The 19,943-nt window shown below is 36.5% G+C and overlaps 1 protein-coding gene across 2 annotated transcripts in view; it reads left to right on the plus strand.

The window, feature by feature from the left end:
- The window catches only part of LOC122815359 (solute carrier organic anion transporter family member 1A2-like), a 420,483-nt gene that overhangs the window by 122,922 nt on the left and 277,618 nt on the right, over positions 1-19,943 (plus strand). For both annotated transcript variants that reach the window (XM_044087813.1, XM_044087814.1), the window contains one exon: positions 14,135-14,281. In XM_044087813.1, the coding sequence (XP_043943748.1) occupies positions 14,135-14,281 (147 nt within the window). The remainder of the gene's footprint in view (positions 1-14,134; positions 14,282-19,943) is intronic.

The following is a 19,943-nucleotide window of genomic DNA, read 5'->3' on the forward strand; positions in this document are numbered from 1 at the left end:
CAAAATATCGAAACACGGATATTTTGAATTTCTGCTTCCGTTGGTACAGTATGTGGATGTTTAGGTTTAATTTTGGTAAGTTTGTGTGTGTAAGTATGTTGGGGTTTAGTGTGTGTAAGTGTGTGTTGTGACTGTTATGTGTGTGTTTGAGGGACTGTAAGATGTGTGTGTGTGTGAGTTTCATTTGTTTTTCTGTTTGTGTGATCTCGAAGTTAGAATATATAAGTGGGGGGGGTCCACATGGGGTCTCCAGGGCTGCTTTCCCCCCTGCTTATATGTAGTTTAGATGACTTTGTTTGATTGTGGGGGGGGGTTGTATGTTTATGTGTGTACTGTATGTGTAGCGTAATTACGGGATTTTGAATTTCGTGGTTGTGTGTTTTCGAATTTGTGAGTTGTGGTTGGGCTTTTGGCTTTGTGATTTCAAAATACTGAATTTCGAGATTTCAGTATTTTGAAATTACAAAGTGGACCCATATATATGGTTTACTATGAGAATGTTGAATCAACATCGGTTGAATGTTTGCAATGTCGACCTTAAATGTTGAATCCAAAATTCCGAATAGTAACCCACAAAGAAACTGAATGCATCAAACTCCATGGTTCGATGTATTTGACATAGCAGTAGGTGACGTCACTCACCTACTGCTATGCACAGTAACATACCATTGAACTCAACATTCAAAGGTACATTAATTCTACTATTTTGCAAGGGGGGGCTCCCCCTGCACATTAAATATGCCAACTCAGAGATTGCACTACAGTGAGAAACTGGGCTAATTCCCTATTCCTCACTGAAGTGTGAAGTCTTGGTATGTCACTTCCTGAAAGGTCAAGTGCACCATGCAACTTGACTAAATGTGGTTGACCACTCTTGATTCGGTTTCCTGCCCCTTGGAAACCGTGAGTTTGACAATCAGCCATTCGACTAACTGCAATTCAGGTAAGTAATTGCAAACCTATATATCTATATATATATATATATATATATGTGTGTGTGTGTGTGTGTGTGTGTGTGTGTGTGTGTATGTGTGTATATGTGTGTGTGTTTATATATACTCCTCAAAGGTATCTATTTTATCTTTTACTGCAGCTTAAAACCCTTAAAACTTAAAAATAAATAGCTGACAGTGATGGCAACCATCAGTTAACCTACAAATGTATACTTTAATTCATGGCTTATACGACTTGCTATTCCTTTCTTCATAGAATCCCTATATTGAACAGCAACAATATGATGATAACCAAAACTTAACCAATTGCCTTGTCCCTAACCTACAAGATGTACCTCTTGGAAAAGTACTACATGGGGGAAACTCCGTTATCTATCTCATGATTTTTCCCTTTTCCCAGGGTTGGCACTATTTCTTTTACTGTAGAGAAAAGGTTTATCCAAAGGTGCTTTAACTCCCTTTCTAATATTTGACCTCCTCCATATCTCTATTCTGAAACTGAACCAATACTGATTTAATTTTGTAGTATTTAAAATCTACAATTTCCTCAGCCATAAAAAAACACCCTTAGAATGACCTTAAACTCTTTATGCAGATGACATGGTTATTCTTTGATCCAGTCCCTCATATTCAAATATTCAAACCCAGCTATGGTCTGACCTTCACTCCCTTAAATATTGGCTAAACAACCATAAGCTACTCCTAAACCCCTCCAAAACAAAACGTATGACACTTGGAGCCTCACAAAAGCTGAAAAATATTCCTAAAAATCTCAGCATTGCAGATCTCAATGGTTAGCCAATAGAAACAACCACATCCTCTAAATACTTAGGTTTATGGCTAGACCAGTCAATTAACTTTCAAAGCTACAATGAAAACACCAGAAAAAAAGATCAGTTCTATTTTATTCTGGTCCTGGAAAATAACTCCTTTTCTCTCTTCCCCAGCTAGAGCTGAAATAGGCAATGGAGTCCTCCTTGCTCAACTTGAATATGGACTTCCCATAGTAGCCACAACTTTTAAAATAGCCTCATCCACTCAACAGTGCATTGAAAAAAAAAATCTTCTGATTCACTTCCAATTCCTCTACCCAGGAACACCACTGAAACACCTTCTCCAGGACCAAATGGCCATCAGTCTCTTACAGAGTTGAGCTACTCTTAGTGTCTCTTGTTTTCAAACTATTTCAACCAGGTACCTTTCCACCACTTGCAGTCAAAATAGCAAAACCACCCTTACAACCCCTGCAGCCTCTCCCAATTAACTCCTTCACTTCCACCCCAAATTAAACTGCACCTTACTGACCATTTCTTCTCCATTTTGCACCCAAACTCTGGCAATCCCTCCACCCTAACCTTAAAAAAGTCTCCGCTTTCCACACTTTCAGAGCTCAACTCAAAAGGCACCTTCATCAAAAATTTGACTGCAAGTGTTTTTGGACTGGACACATAAACTAACTCCCTGCATCACATCTCCATTGATCCTCTGCTCTCAGCTGTTGCTTCCCTCTCATATTTACTACTAAAATGAATTCACGTTTTATTTTCTACTCTGCTAATATTATTTACATGTTGTATTAATTGACTATGGATTATCTAACTTCTGTGATGACTCTGTGTTTGTGAATCTGTACTATTTTCTTTTTCGTGAATCTCTTCACCAAGGCTGTGCCTGTAAATGGTCTATAGTGATCAGTGTACTACCCTGGTAAACAAATTAGACCAAAATAAAATAAAAATAAACATTTCTCTTACACTTTCCACCAAACATTGCCATCTTCAAATAATTTGTGATGGCTAATGACTGCATTCTTTTATTACATTTATGCTAGGCTCTCCTTCAGCCCTTGAACCACAATCTCAGTCAACAGCAGAGATAGGTATAGTGACATCAAACATTCTTCTTGGGTTCCACTGCCAACTGCATTTTCCTACTTAGTGTATCTATGATGGTCTGTAGTATAGCTCCTTCAACCCTTTAATCAACCTCTTCTCAAAATTTATTTCATGTACTACCTTATAGTTTAAAAGTTAGTTGATTAGATAGACAGCCTTCTTGATTTCCATGGAAACTTTCCCTTCTTCCTTTAAAAGTTCCTGTTTTTCCATATAATCCACAAACCCCAAAGATCTCTGATTTCTCTAAGATGATATTTTTTAATAAATTTGGCATACCCTAGATGTACTAACTTCATAATATCCGTTCTAACTGACTAGCCGCTGTATAAAAGAAAACTATGGCATTTCCATTTATAAGTGATATCAGTAGATACATCCCTGTGTTCACTCCCTTCCTCCCCTTCTTGTAACATGATAGTGATTATTTTATTTGCTGGGCCTGGTAATGCTCTTTTTGTGTCAGGAACATCCTCTTCCATATCCTAGTTATTTCTCCTTTCACTAATTTGCAAACATTGACTGTGAAGCCATCCTTTCCCCCAACAAAGGTTACTACCTCTTCAACATTTTAGTGCTTCCTGTACTTCCTGCACCAAGTTCTCCACTTCCTGTATCATGATCTCTCCTTCTGACCACGCATGTTCCAAAATCATTAATTTTCCCATGATCCTCCTTTCTTTTTGTCATCTTAATAATAAGCACCTCATAAAAATCCACTAGCACCTTATTCACATCTTTCTGTTTGGCCACCATCCCTTCAACACCCTTATTCTGTCTTTGATCCTTTAGCCTCCGTGCAAGAATCCTAGCACCAGCAGCCTACTGTACTAACCAAATTTCCTCTTTTTTAAATTTTGCTTCATCCTTTCCTTCCACAACTTCACCTGTCTGAACATTGAGCTTTACATTTGCCCTCTTCCATTTGAACACGGCTTTTCAGATTGCTTGACCACAGTACTAATTATAAACCTCTAATTTTCTTCAGTATTTCTTCACTAATGCTTTCTTTCTTTCACATTTTTCTCAACTGTTCTTCATTAACCTTTCTTTTTCTCAGCTTTTATCCTGTTCTACGTCTTCCACTGAATATCCATTCCAATATAATTTTTAACAGCAACTTGTAACCTCTGTAGCATAAAGGGTTAAAGCTTTGACTACAACTCAAATGACAGTAGTTCAGCTATGATCCAGGGTGCCAGATAAGCCAACAGTTGAGGACAGAGATGGATGGTGAGGAATAAGCCTGCTCACTTCTTTTAGGAGGATGGTATGAAAAATGTACTTGGAGAACACTTAACGTTATGATTCCTGTTGGAAACTGGGATTATCTGACAGAGGTGGCAAACATTGTAAGTAAGGTGGGAAGAGTACTGAGAGGTGGAGGCAAGTCATGCCTATTAACAATGTCCATGGCATGCCCCACCTGTGGGAGGTATATTAAAAAAACTCAAAAAGTTTGCTGTGGAATGTTAATCCTGACCCAGTATGATCCCTCTTAATGAAGTGTGATGACCACTGCTGAGCCTAGAAACTTTGTTTATATTCCATTATGGATTCCACAGGGTGGCTGTTAAAAGCAGAGGAGCCATGGCAGATGGAAAGAAATCAAAGAGTTGGCCAAAAGAACTAGGCATCAGTTGTGGTTATTGAGAAGAGAGGTTTCTCAAAAATAATTTGACCAAGGACTTCACTCACTAAACACTATGGTTGTTCTTCATCCCTCTTTTCTTGATGAAAACCTACATTACTCCCAAAATGCATATGCATGATCACTAAGATGCCTTTCCCTTATCCCAGTATATTTGGTTCCTCCAACAATTCTACACTAATCAGAACCAAATCCAGTTTACTGGCTTGCCAGCTTTTTTCTCTAGTTAGGTAAACTCCCTTTCTTTCAGGTCCCAAACCCTCCATAAATCATTCAAGCCTATTCATTCTCCTTTATGGAATACCTATCATCTAGCTTTGCATTCACTCCACCCTAACAACCTGTACTGACTAGGTTCTAAAACAAAATTAATATCCTATCCAAAGACTTCATAGACATTCATCTTTAGGTCTGTCAGCTTCATAAAACATTGATTAAGCATTGATGGGTCATCCTTATTTGTCCTTTGAAAAACAAAAGGCCTCAGTCGCATTGTACACTTCACTAATACTTGTCTCTCATCTACACTACCATCCACTCCACCACATTTTCAATCAACCTTTCCTTGCAATAAACACAACCATTCTTCCATGTTTACATCATAGCTCTACAGGTAAAAGTACCCCTCCTCCGTTTCCATGTCTCCTTCCTTTTTGGCTTCACTTTCTGTAAAATAATGATAACCAACCCCTCCTGTGCAAGTTATGACCCAAGTTAACTAACTAACAAAATTAATATCCTATCCAAAGACTTCATAGACATTCATCTTTAGGTCTGTCAGCTTCATAAAACATTGATTAAGCATTGATGGGTCATCCTTATTTGTCCTTTGAAAAACAAAAGGCCTCAGTCGCATTGTACACTTCACTAATACTTGTCTCTCATCTACACTACCATCCACTCCACCACATTTTCAATCAACCTTTCCTTGCAATAAACACAACCATTCTTCCATGTTTACATCATAGCTCTACAGGTAAAAGTACCCCTCCTCCGTTTCCATGTCTCCTTCCTTTTTGGCTTCACTTTCTGTAAAATAATGATAACCAACCCCTCCTGTGCAAGTTATGACCCAAGTTAACTCTGTTCATTAAATTAAAAAAAAAAAAAAACACACTATATAGCTCTGTAGAAATGAGTCAAGAATTAGCGTAGTATTCCTTTATTCAATGCTTTCATCTATGTGATGTCAGAACAAAACATCATAAAAATTCTGTTCCTTATATATATTTATTTAATATTTGTTGACTGGGAAAGTCAGACTAGGAAACAGCCTATTTTCAGCAGAGGCCCGGGGAGAAACGCTCCAGATGCATGTCTTTAGAATGTGGGAGGAAACCCACATGAACACAGGGAGAACATGCAAACTCCACGCAGAAGGCACCCCAGTTGAGAATTGAACCAGAAAACCTCTTGCTGTGAGGTGACAACATTAACCGGTGCACCATTGCATTGCTATATATATATATTTATATATATATATATATATATATATATATATATATATATATATATATATATATATAGTCAATGACAATTAAAAACAATTAAACATTTAATTAAGCAATTCACTCACATAGGGTCATTGAAAAAATTTCCTTAGTTATATTAAAAAGAAAAGAAAAATAATATATGAATGAATACATGTAAAATGTGAGACTGAACCAACCACTACTTCTTACTTGCAAATGTGTAACTCTTTTCTTTTAAAAAGCATTTGTTATTTATTATATCATTCAAACCAGGGAACTTGTTAGCCAAAAACATCTTTATTGAATGATCACTTATGACTTAGACAATCATACATTTATATAAATGAAAACAAACCATATTGACATATTTTCAGTTGTAAACGTTATACATCACATATAATCTTCCATACTGAAAGTGTCAATTGAACATCACATGGCTCATTCAATTCCTGCTTCCCTTAAACCTCATTCCTCCTCCAAAACATTACTCTGCTTGTATTGTTCCCACAATTCCCATTATTTCTACGTAATTTGCTCCGACCCTTTTCTAAAGATCCCACTTCCATATTTTCATTTTTGTTACTATATTCACTACTTCTAATATGGCTGATTTAGACTTTGATTTCCATTTTCTAGTAACTGCTTTTTTTGGCAGCCACTAGAATTAAACTCAAAAAGGCCTTACTATCTCTAGACAATTCAGATCCTGTATTATAACTCAAAAATAATTTCTTTAGTTACACCAATTTGCTTATCAAATATTTCTGATAGTGTAGTCTGCAGGGAATTTTTGAAGTCTACCAACTTATTATACTCCCAAAAATATGTTCCCAGTTATCACTTTCTTACCTTTCACACCTCCACAATTATCTCTACCAGAGGATATATTCTTTAAAGTCTGCTTGGGGTGTAAAAATACCTATGCAAACACTTCCAAGCAAAAATCCTAAATCTTCGCGACTTTGTTGCATATTTTGGAGCCATAGATATACCATCCCATTGTTTCTTTGTGAATTGGTTATCCACTCTCTCCTCCTTTGATTGATTCCCATAGTTATCATGCAATATTTTATACATTCTAATTAGCCCTTTTTAACAGCAGCTTCTGTTCTAGATTCAACTAAAAACTCTACCAGTGCTGGTCTTTCACTTAGGATCCCCTATCATACCTCTCAACCTCTTAGAGGAAGAAATCTGGACAAAGCAATAAATAAAAGTGGGATAAAGGCCCAAAAATAGGGGTGATTTTTAAATATTGCTCTTATAAACTTAGAAAGTTGATAGAATAACAGGTTTTGCATCAGCATGCATTTTTATGCAGGGTATGAAGTCTGAAACTCAAATGTCTGTCATTATTTTCTAACTTCAGTCTTTAATGATTTGTCTCTAATTTGCCAGAAAACTACAAATTTATAAAAATGGACCAAAAATATGAGGCAAATATCTGGACATTCTGTGAAGATCTGTACAGCTGTGAGGTAAGTCCCCATTACTCTCTGTTTGCCTATACTCTGATATCAGTCTTTGATAGGGGCGTCAGACTCTAGCCCACAGTCCAAATGTATTATTGGCCTCTTCCCATTCATTTATCTTTCCCTCTCTAATTGTTTGCTCCCAATGCCTTTTTTCCTTTGGTGCCTCATTTTAATTTTTATTGTTGCAGTCTTGGCACCTCAGTGTACATGTAGCCGGTTGAGATTTGTATTTTTGCCTTTTTTCCTTTGCCAGTTTTCACCAGTAAATTCCAGCCCCTTCTTGCCTATTCTTTGTACCCTAATTGCAGCCATCGCTATCAGCAGAGTCTCCTTTCTCCATTCCCATGATAGCTTAGTTCTTAGAATACTTGCTGCTACTTTATGAATATAATATACTTGTTTAATTTCTCCAGATCTTTTTGAGTTTCGAATACTATGATGGGAATGAACCTCATTCTTAAGGCAAAGTATGATTAAAGTTCATGAAATTAGTATTGTTTCAATATTTGCTGTCGGACAGAAGTGCTCTTTGCAGGCACCTGCAATGTGCCCAGTAATGACTCCTTCTGCAGTTAGTATGGTATTACACCTATTGGTAACACATCTAAATATGATTATAGATTCTTTTTTATACAATAAACTCTCAGTTAACCAGCACCCATAGGGATTGGCAGATGTCGGATAACTGTAGATTCTGGTTGCTTGAGAGTTACTATTAAAAATAGGCCTGACTAATGCTGTACCCTATACTATTTGCTTGGTTTGACTTGTTCTCAGGTTGTGGGGGGAGGGAATTTATTCCTATCTTCCTTTTTAAAACTCTAAAACTGTAAAAAACATAAGGTATGTTTCTGTGTGTGTGGGTGGGGGGGGGGGGGATAGAAAGTGCAACACATGAAAATTGTACTATATGTCTTTGGTATTTTTTTTACCAGTTGCTTGAGAGTGCTGGTTGCTTGAGTTCCGGTTAATTGAGAGTTTACTGTAAGACCTATTGCTCCTACTACTATTGGAACTCTCTGGAGTTTTTTCTTCCACATTGCAATCATTTTGGCCTGCAAATCCTGATCTTTTATGACTTTGTTTCTCTCTCTGTATGCAGGACACTGTAGTCACTGGGTGTAGTGATTTCAATGATCAATTCTACTTTTGTCTTCTTTTCATGGACTACTGTATCTGGCTTTCTCACATCTATTTTTTAAACTGTTGGTAATGGGTGATCCCATGTGATACAGTCATCATTTTCTATGATGCTTAGTGGCTCATGTTTCCACTATTTTTCATCTACTTCAGTATTATAATGTTTGCACAATCCCCAGTGCAACAGTCTCGCCATATTATTATGCCTTTCAGTATGTGGGCCTTCTGCCAATAGTATGTCACAACCAGCAACAAAGTGTGCAACTGTTGCCAATTCTGTTTTACAAAACCTACATTTATCTGTTTCTCCCACATGTTCAGTGGACTTTGTAAACCAATGTGCATGTAGCCCACTATCTTCAGCCACCAATATTAACCTTTCTTCTTTTGGTTTGAATTTGCCTCTCCTTAACCATTCCTGCATTCGATCCTGATCAACATGAGGTTCTTCCAGGAGTTTTCTATACTTGCAACTATATTTATGCACTTTCCACATTTCTTGCCTGCTCATATAGGTTTATAGGTTCATAGGTAGGTACTAGGCTATAAGCCCTAGGGCATATACAAGCCTAGCCAAAAAGGTACCCTGCTTTCGCCACCCAAGAAAATTATTTTCCTGTGCCCCTGTCGAGCACAGCCACAGAGGTGATCCCCGGGGTGAATTTCCTATTTCCCATCCAATCATCAAGATTTTTTTTGAAGAGTGCTAATGAGGAGTTTTGTTTGATATAGATAGGTAGTTTGTTCCAGAGTATATGAAGTCTCTGGGACAGGAATCTATTCCTCCAGCATGTTCTGTATTGTGGTTTCAAGGTTTAGGTCCCTAGAGCGTGTAGCTTGGAGAGATTGGGATTTCTTTAAGTGGAACATGTCCAACAGCTCTGGGTTTGACATAGCTTTGTATGTTAGGCAGAGATCACCTCTGAGTAGGTGATATCTGACAGAGTAAAGCTGGAGTTTTTTGAGATGGTCTGCATTGGGCATCTGTTTGAGGCCAGTAATTGTCTTTGTGAGGTATTTCCATGGCCTTTCCAGTTGTTGTAGATGTCTTGTGAGGTACATACCAAAAGGGGCATTGTACTGTATAATGTGTCTAATAAGTGACGAGTAGAGGGGAACAGTGACCTCTTTTTTCCTGGATGAGAAACCTTTTGTGATCCTTCACTTTATATTCTTTCTTTTGTTTTTTTGGAACATTCAGTTGCTTCCTGATTTTTACCTACTTCTGGTTTGATTTTCATTCCCGCTCGGCACTGATATGCTTCTGCAAGACTTAGAAGGGAAGTCATCTTAGATTTATTCTCCTCATGTTTCAAAACTTTCACTATGTTTGGGTGTTGTAAGGTCAGCAGATATGTATGCAGTCCCACAATTGCAGATCTATACATGTAATCAATTTCAAGGAGGCCCGTACCTCCTTTGGAATTGGGAATATATAGTCTGGGTATGCACTAATTTTTATAAATCATTTGATAAGCATGAAGCATCCTTCTTATTTTCCTGTCTAATCTATCCAACACCTTTTGCAGTCAGTCAATCACTCCAAAACTTTAACAGTAATATTATGTATGGCTGTTATTCTCCTTAAGGATCTGCATCCAAAATAACCTTCTCTCCTTATTTCTTGAGCTTCCCTCATATTTCATCATCATGCCTTTTCACTTTGAATTATATCTTTATGATTGTGCTATGTATAGGAACCTTAACTGAGTAGCTCTGAAATACCCTTTAAATTAGGTAATCCCAAACTACCTTGTTCTATTGGAAGAATCATTCTATTGCATCTGAATCTTACCCTCTTCCCCTTCCAGATAAAATTCTTTGGTACTTACATATTATTGCAACCAGATTTTTGCGGTTGCAAAATTCACATGCTGGGATGAAAGCAAGTGCACAGAGCACTGTAAGGTGTTATTTTACATCCTTCCTAATCAAGAATAACTTTGGATTACATTCAGGAAGAAAAACAATTGCACAAATCTTCTTCCTGTTTTGCGTGCATTAGAGACGCACGCTTCAATTCTCGCATACTGTTAAAAGCTGTTTTGCAACTTTTTTTTACAAAAGAAAAATGAAAGAAAATACATGAACTAATGCTGGTTTAACTACATTTACTGAACCTTCTTGTCATATTTCCAAACGTGTCTAATTTCAAGAGAACTAGCAAAACCTTTACAAACAGTTGTTGCTGATATTAAGAACGTGATTCCTTACATCCACCTGTCCTTGCATTTTGAACGTTACATACTTTTTCATAACGGTGACTACTTTTGTAGTAATCTGATTTTAAATTTGAACACTAAACAAGGTAACATTTCAGCTGATCCCCCAACACACACACACACACACACACACACACACACACACACACACACACACACACACACAATAATTATAATTGATTGCCTAAACAGATGCAAAATATGAGCCATAAATTATTTGCTACTTTTTCCTGCAATACTGCAGCAAACATGGAATACTGGATCAGAAAAGTAAAAGCTTAAAACTTGCACGTTTCCCCTAGGGGACAAATACCACTGAGATAGGTGGTTAGAATCATTCTGATGAATAAAATAATACTTGACTACTGGCCGTGAACATTTAACTGGCACACTCTTGATTAACTTGCTTTGCTGTGCTTGTAATCAGGAAGGCAGGATCTGCCATGCGCTATAGCAGTGTATAGTTCACCGGCAAAGTGAGACATGCCAGGCAGGAGTCGAAAAATTGGCAGTTATTCCTCTCCCTGCCTCATGCCGTGTGTGCCACACCATTACTTACTTGCTTACACTCCCGTTTCCAGTTTAATAAACCTGTTTTCTCAGAAACATTACAAATTCTGAAACCACTAAAATCTGGTTGCAATAATACATAAGTACCAGTTCTTTAACTCTTTATTAATTGCTATCCATAGCTTCTCCTCTGGGTGATAAAAATATGCCTGACCTGTGTGTAAAACTAAAGGTATTAAAACATTTTCACTGCTTGTATCTTGCTAGCCATATCCATTCTGAGGTTTTATTCTTGATCTAATAATGTCCATAGAATCCTTGTCATTGGACATTATATTATAATATATATAACAGTAACAGATAACCTGGACCAAAAGGTAGGCAGTAATTAAGACGATGTAACTTGCAATTAAGCTATAAGGTGACAGAAATATAACTAATGAATATATAATGATATGATGGGCATATAAAAATGTTAGGCTTCCTGCTGAAATTCTGATAAGCATAGCTATGATCCTTAAAATAGGAAAACTGCCAAATGCAAATTCAGATTATTATGTACTAAGTTAAGGGCTGCAGTACCTTGGAATATCCCCCCCTAATGTGAGCTACAGCAATCCCAGAGTAAATGTATATATGTAGCAGTGGTGTGGGGAGCATGTCTGTCATGTTGGAGATGCAAGGAGGTGAAGCCCCATTCAGTTGAAAGAGAAATCATAGCCTGAGGTCTCACAGTTGCAATGGAGATCAACGATATTAATAATTGAATAAAGAATGCATAAAACAATATAAAATGTGAAAAAATGCCTTAAGAATTATATCAAGTGTAGTAAAATTGACTTTGATGTTATTGTTTGCAGATCAACAGACTGGAGAGTATATATCTTGACTAATGGTACTTTACAGATTCTTCTCTTTTGAAAACCATTATATTTTTGTCAACCAGGTAGATGGATTGCATCAAGGAATTATTTTCTGCCATGAAATGAACCAATGGCAAAAATGTTACGATACACTAAAGCAATAAAAATGCAGCTGTTTACTGGGTGCCGATTTTACCTTCAAGTCATTTGTGATTGACACTGAAATGTATATTTAGAAATGAGTGACATGTTTCTTTTTTAGGCTATTAAAGTACTTCAGAAAATTCACTTTTTTTCTGAGATGCAGTGGTATTGCAGTTGGTATATTTGACTAGCACTGGGTGTTCGGGAATACTCCCTACATGGGGTTGGGTAAAGGGACCTTACACTTGTTAAAATGATTTAACAGTGAAAACAGTGAGTTCCATAGTGAATGCCTCACTATCAGTTCGATACTTATTGGTCATACTTTTGATTAATGTTACCAATATCATATTACAGGTACCTAGAAATACAGGTCCACAAAAATCAGTACAACAAATATATGTAAAGAAGTACATAACTAAAAGATGATAAAGACTTTCACCTTTGTCTTTTGGATAACAAAATAAATTCAGTTACAGAGAATAAAGTATAAAGTGTTGAAAGGCGAACTGGCTAAAATTAATAACTTGTGCACTGTGAGTCTTCCATTCAACAATTTACACAAACCTATAATCTGTATGATTGCACATGACTATAACTATTCTCTTGGAAAGAAGTGCATTACTCTTTTAGATGTTCCTGAACTCGTTTCGTGAATGCCTGTTAGTCCTTAAATAATCTTAGGTCTTAAAGAAGGTGATTCTAGGAATTATGTGCAGCTTTGGAAAAAGCCCTTTTACCTAAGGTAATATTAAATGCTGATCTCATCAAAGCTGTTGCATCTAGGTAGTTGAATCATAGAAATTATGTGATATTTTGGGGTGTAGGTTTCTTGACAGAGAGGGTAATACTCTGAGGATAGCAATCTGAATGACAGTGACTTTAGCAGCACCCATCCCATCATAAGCAGCCAATTGTCTTTGGCTGTTCTTGCACTTGGCAGTGATATAAACCTGAATATTATATTTTCATTTTTCTGTAGTAATGCAGTATTCTGGGGAGGGTTTATTGCAATGATTGGGAATACATGCTGCAGTCTGGGTAACAGGGCACTTGTACATATTGTCATACATGGCCCCAGGGATAACAGGTGACATAATCTATAAAATATATAACTTGTGCTAGTGCCTATTTAACTATTTGCACTCTGTGGTGGATAAATGAGGGTTGCTGCTCTAAATGGATACCTAACTATCTCTGGGTTGTAAACTGGACAGTAATGTATCCGAAAAGGTCAGTAATGGAGAACTGGGGATAATACTGCAGTTCATGTTTGGTATTAAAACCATAAGTCCTGATTTATTAGAATTAACAATTTCATTTGTCAGGGATGCAATTCTGTAGGATACTCAAATCATTCCAGAGTTTGCCATATAAATTAGAGGTGAAAGTGCTATTCAAGTTTAGTAGAGCAAATGTGAAGTCATTAATAAAAAGACAAAAAAATAGGGGGCTTAATATCAAACTCTGTGAGTCACCTGCCTTAAATGAGCAGCAGTTTGAATATTTTTTGCCTGAATATGCTGAAAAGTTGTATTGCAAAGTGGTTTGGGAGTCATCGTAGAACTTCTTCTACAAGGACAGCTTTCGAATGTATCGGAAAGAGGAAGTTATGGCTCATGGTCTTGAGGCTGCCTTAGGGCCAATAAATAATGTGCCTATAATGAGTCTTTTCTCCATGTTGGCATATATTTGGTCAGTCACTATGAAGAGAGCTGCTGAGCTGTCATTTGAGACTAAACTATTTTGTCCAGTAGTTTGGCTAAAGGGCAAATGGTTATAATACATGTATGTGTTTCTCTTGTACAGAATGTGAAAAGCATGGTGGATCTCTCATGTGGGTAGTTGTGTTAATTGGAAACCTGTTGCGTGGAATAGGAGAAACACCTATCATACCTCTAGGATTATCGTATATTGATGATTTTGCTAAAGAAGAAAATTCTGCATTTTATGTTGGTAAGTTTCATTGCTCTGTTATTCATTTGAACTGGTAATCAAGACAATGCACTGAAAACTGTTTTGCAAACTCTTACATCTTGGGCCCTGCAACAAAATGTACACATAAAATGCTATTCCCTTATTTTGTCATTGTGAAGCAGATGAATGATCTGGTGCAAAGACTGTTTAGCCACATCCAGACTTTAAGCATAAACATCCTGTTCATAGATTAGGACTGAGCTAACTGCCCTTGCAAGCCATATTAAGCTTAGCTGATTATCCCTTGTGAGACTCAAACCCTGCACCTTGTGTTTGTAAGGCAAACACCATAAGCATTAGGCCACCCTGTCTTTGGTGCCCCTGATGCTCATCTGTCTGAATATCCAGCAGCTCTACTTAGCTCTCATACATCAAGCTTCGCAAACTTCTATACTGCTTCTGTCCATAACCCTACTCCAGATTGTGTTTACTGCTCTGAAACTCAAATGTGATTATTGTGGCTAGGATTTTAATTGTACCCTGGATGAATAGCCTAGTATTAACCTATAAACATGTAGACCGGCACTCAGGTAAATGCTCACATTTGCAGCTACTTATTTTTACATATTTTAATATTTTTCTGACAGACTTTTAGTCCTTACCCTTTTTCTTTTTAGTATACTGTTTATCATTAAAAAAACTACTTAATTTTCCTCAGCTCTTCCATTGGTAACATGTACAGAGACCCTATCTCTATTTACACATTTCCCTTAAAAGCATTATATTTGCAGATAGCAGCTTGGATCTCATCCTTTTAACTGTATTTTTAGCTGATGCTCTTAACTGTATACTTCTATTAAGATTTTTGACATGTACTTGTGGTGTTATTTTCTATAAATATGTTTATAACTATGTTAGAGCATTCTGTTTTACTTGATTCTATATAAGGAGTTACTTTTATTTTAGACATGAATATGTGTGACAAATGTGGCTACAAGATTCCATCTCAGGACACTCAAGATCTCTACATGGGTCTAGAAAACCTGTTGGTGGATTGTTCAGTTTGCAATGCAAAAGAAAGAAAAGCTAGGTTAAATATCCAAGTGCCTCTGTGCAACTGAACGTTTCCTGCCCAGATCTGCAGCATCCATATCTCTCTTTTCCTGCCCTCCCTCTTCATCTTCCCTTTGGTCTACTAGGTCCTTCTGAAGTGCTTCTGAAATCGACTAGGACAGGATGATGAGGTTGTTTTGGAAAACTTAGATTGACATGGGTGTCATCCTATCCCCCTCTGTCTCCAGGGCAGATCAGGTTAGCACATTCACTTCTAAAATCTACTTCTCTTCTCTGGGTTTTGTCACCTGTGGTTTTGGAGTTATTGTCTTGCCTAGAGCCTTTAAAGTTGGCACCAACTAGCATTATGGTCTTGGTACTAAATTCCTTTCATCTAACTCATTTGATAAGAAGACCTTCAGTGATGTGGCTTTTGGCACCATCCTTAACTCTGATTCATTTGATGCTATTTGCTGTGTCAGAGTCCTTGGCATTCAAGATGTCAACTCCAGTCTCAATATGGGGAAATCTAGGTCTTCAGTGTCTACATTTCTGTCTTTAGTGCCCCTGATGCTCATTTCTGTGAGGACAATACTGCACCAACTTGGGGATCCCTGATGCAGATCAACTTTGGATCAGCGTTTAAGCTTATTGACAAGATGATAGCTTCATCATCTAGGAAGACTACAGGAGCTTTTCTGACACTGAATCCACCACTTGGCACTATTCAGTCTGGACTTCAGCCTTTAATCATCCTTCCCAGGGCAGATCTGACTTGACAGTTTCATACAGCCTCCTTCACAGGCACAGGCACAAGCAGAGTCTTCCAGGGATATGGATGCATCCCAACAAGATCTTCTCAGCAAATGGACATGTAAAAGAAGACCCACTGAGTCCTCCAATGAGCCCATCCCTTCAGACACCATTTAGATGGACAGAAGGGTTCTCCAATATCCCTTCCAGAAGATGTCAAATTTGGAAAAATCCTGACACTGATGCACCATAGAGGATCTTGGCCCTCTGACCCACCTTCCCCAGATGAAGAAGCGTTATTTGAAGCACTCAGGTCTGCAGCTTCTACCTCTTAGGTGGTAATTTCTGCAGACCACTCAGTTGACATGGTGATGAAGAGAGCATGTCAGGGGCCTGATTTCATGCAGGCAGTACCATGAAAGTGGATGAAATGATTCATCCCCCCTAAGCATAGGAAGCATTGGAGAAAGAAACCTCTGGTGGAGTGCATCATCATAGATGAAAGAATGGGGAAGCACATCAATACCATGGGAATATTTTCCCCTAGGGGATTAAATTACATTACCCACGTAGACCACTTCAAAAGAAACACACCTGAACAGGTATTAGACACTTTGAGAAATCCAGCCACCCCAGTGTCGAGAAAGCACATTGAAGATCATGTTGCCTCAATGGTATTTCCAAGTGCTTCACAAGACTCCTACTTTTTTCACTGTTCATTAATGACATAACTCTAGATCTACTCACTCATAACTTAATTATGTACATAGATGATATACTATTACTGGAATCTAATAAAACACACCAAGCCTTCCAAAGAGCTATACAATCAAAATTAACAAACCTGTGTTAGTGGCTCATTAAAAACAAGCTACTAATTAACAGTAATAACATTAATGTGATACTGTTCACTACAGCTAAGAAACTACATTCACTACCACCTTTAATACCAATGGATTCCGATAGTGTCATGATTCTAAATGTTATGTAACAGAATTCTTTGGCTTAACACTTGAACAGCTCCTGAACTTCAATTTACATGCAGACGATATCACCCCTAAAATTCTAAATTAGGTTAAACTATGCTATATAATCTTTCATCTGCTCTCCACCACAGCATGCATGTCATCGGCTAAAAAAATATTCTGCTTCCCAAAATAGAATACAAGCTCTCTATAATCAACTGAAACAAACAACCACTCCACCAATTAGGTGCAGGACTACAAAATATTAAAATACACCGGAGTGTTTTTTCTTATCTTATTAAAACACAGCAGAACCAAGGTTCCCTGTATTCAATTGTTTCTCACAGCCCTCCCCATGGATTTATAGTGACTTGCTCTAAAACAACAAATTTAAAATCTATATGATCTGAGTATAACTTCAAATGTTTATACATAACATTATTAATGTTACCTTTTTAATGTTGTAAAAATGCTCAAAAATCCTTTTAGCAAGTGTTCTTTCAGTTTTGCCCACATAAAAAGGTTTACATTTCCCACATAAACCAATATAAACGACGCCCTTAGTTAAACACTTGCAATTCATGTGAAGACAAATAGTTTGACTTGTTATAACAATTGTGTTACCAACAAATATATGTTTTTTTTTCAAACACCTTTATTGAATCATCACTTATGACATAGGCAAATTTACATTCATATAAAAGTAATCAAACTATATTAACATACCAAACTTTATACTTCACTTATATTGCTATATATCATATAACCTAAGCAACATTACATAAATTATTCAATTTCTGCTTTTTTTAAACAAGAAATATCTTCAATAAACCATCGCTTACTACATAGGCAATCATACATTTATATAAATGTAAACAAACCACACCAACACAATCCTAGTTGCAAGCATTTTACATCAGAAACCATATCGACACACTCCCAGTAGCAAAAATTATTCATCACTTATATCTACCCTACCTTTCTCACTCAGACATTGTATAGCTCATTTAAGTTCTGTTGCCTTTTAGGCCTCATTCTTTCCTTGTATGACCAACAAACAAATATTCATATTGACTGCAGTGTCTGCATTTTTTCATACTAAAATCATTATTTGCCCTGATGCATGGAAATTACTTTTCTTATTCTCAGAACTGTTTTAAGGTTCAGTGCCCTGTTAATTACTTGGTTAAGCTTAAAAATACCCCAATTGTTGCTGATAATTCTTTTAATATTAAAACAATCAGGGAAGTATTTTAAAATTAATGCTGAATTAAAATGGCTTTTGTCACTCCCTTGTCACCCAACATGTTGGAACCAGTATCTTTATAAAAATCTTCACCTAATAATGTTTTGAACCTATGGTGCCTTACACATCTTATTTCATTTATCATCCTTCCAGGATACCGCCTTTCTGAAACCATTTTACTTAAAAACATTTTTTTTTCAAAATCAACATCGTTGGAAATCATCTTGCCAGTCTCACAAGTTGCCTATTAATCAAAGCTTTCTTCTATGCTAAGGACTGGCAGTTACTAAAATGTAAATATGAATTTGAAAATGTAGGTTTCCTATAAATACTGGACATAAAACAATCATCTCTTTTATTAATTAGTACATCTAAATAATTGTTGTTGTGCAAAGAATGATAGTAAGTAAATCTTAAAAATTCAGCAGAAGTATTAAAATATCTAAAAATATCATCAAGGAAACAGACATAAATTCCAACAATTCTGCAATTCTGAGTTAACAATGCATTTGTATTCCCAGGATAACATAACTGAATTAGCATAGGTAGGGACACATAATGCTCCCATTGCTATCCCTTTGTTCTGTTTGAAACACTGTCCCTCAAAGTAGATAAACCGGTTGTTTAAGCTCAGTTCTATTAAGTCTACTACCAAATGGGTCTCCGTGTTGTTTAAAAATTCAAACGTAGACACTACCTCTGAAAAGTATTCCAAGCCGCTATCATGGGAGATCACAGAATTCAAATATGTCTGCCAACAGTGACAAAAGTAATGTTGGCATGTACAATTTCTTTTTTAATTTACCCAAAAAATCACAGGAATCTTTCAAAAGATGGCGGTATTTTTTGTGTAGGGCTTACATTTGCAATCAGTATATAGCCAGGGTATAGATTTTAGAGCCATGAGCAGCTACTATTGGTCTAAGAGGAGATTGTTAAGACATTTATGGATCTTGGGTATTTCAAAAATTGTCAGAACATATGTTTTTCACACCTTAAAACCTAAATTCACTGGGGGGGGGGTAATACTTTTTTGAGATACCAAATCTTCCAGAAATATGTATATATTCTTATATGATAAATCAACAGTATTTTGAAAAACATGAATGTATCTTTTGATGTTAAATAATACCTCAAACCGTTTATTAGCATAAGAAAAGAATAAGAAAAAAAAACCATTAAAACAATTCCACTTCCTTTGTCAGATTTCATAACCCACACTGCTTTATCTAACATAAGTTGTTCCCAAATAATCTTTTCTTCCATAGATAAGTTATTAAATCTATATAATTTCTTGTTCCCATTATATAAATAAATATCCCTAGTACATTTTTGCTCAAATAAAAGAATAAGTGGGTGTGCTGGGGGTTATAAGTACTTTTCCTATATACCATTAACTCCGTGTCCTTAAAAACCTTATTGTTCATATTTAAAGCCAAGTTCAACTTCCTAGTAAAAAATTTTAACTCAGTTAAAAAATCAGCTAGATAAATATGGCACATGGCGTAAAAGTTAACCCTTTTTTAAATAACTTTAAATGAATATCAGTAATATTTAAACTACTGTAATTAAAAATGGTGTAACCATCCTTAGTGCAAATATTATTGTTGTTAATATTATCACATTCATCATTTATTCCATCCAAGGACCATTCCTGTAAAAATCCTGTTCATTCCTGTAAGAA

Source organism: Protopterus annectens, chromosome 11.part0, assembly GCF_019279795.1.
Source record: "Protopterus annectens isolate FY-2018-M chromosome 11.part0, PAN1.0, whole genome shotgun sequence".
Lineage (NCBI taxonomy): Eukaryota > Metazoa > Chordata > Ceratodontiformes > Protopteridae > Protopterus > Protopterus annectens.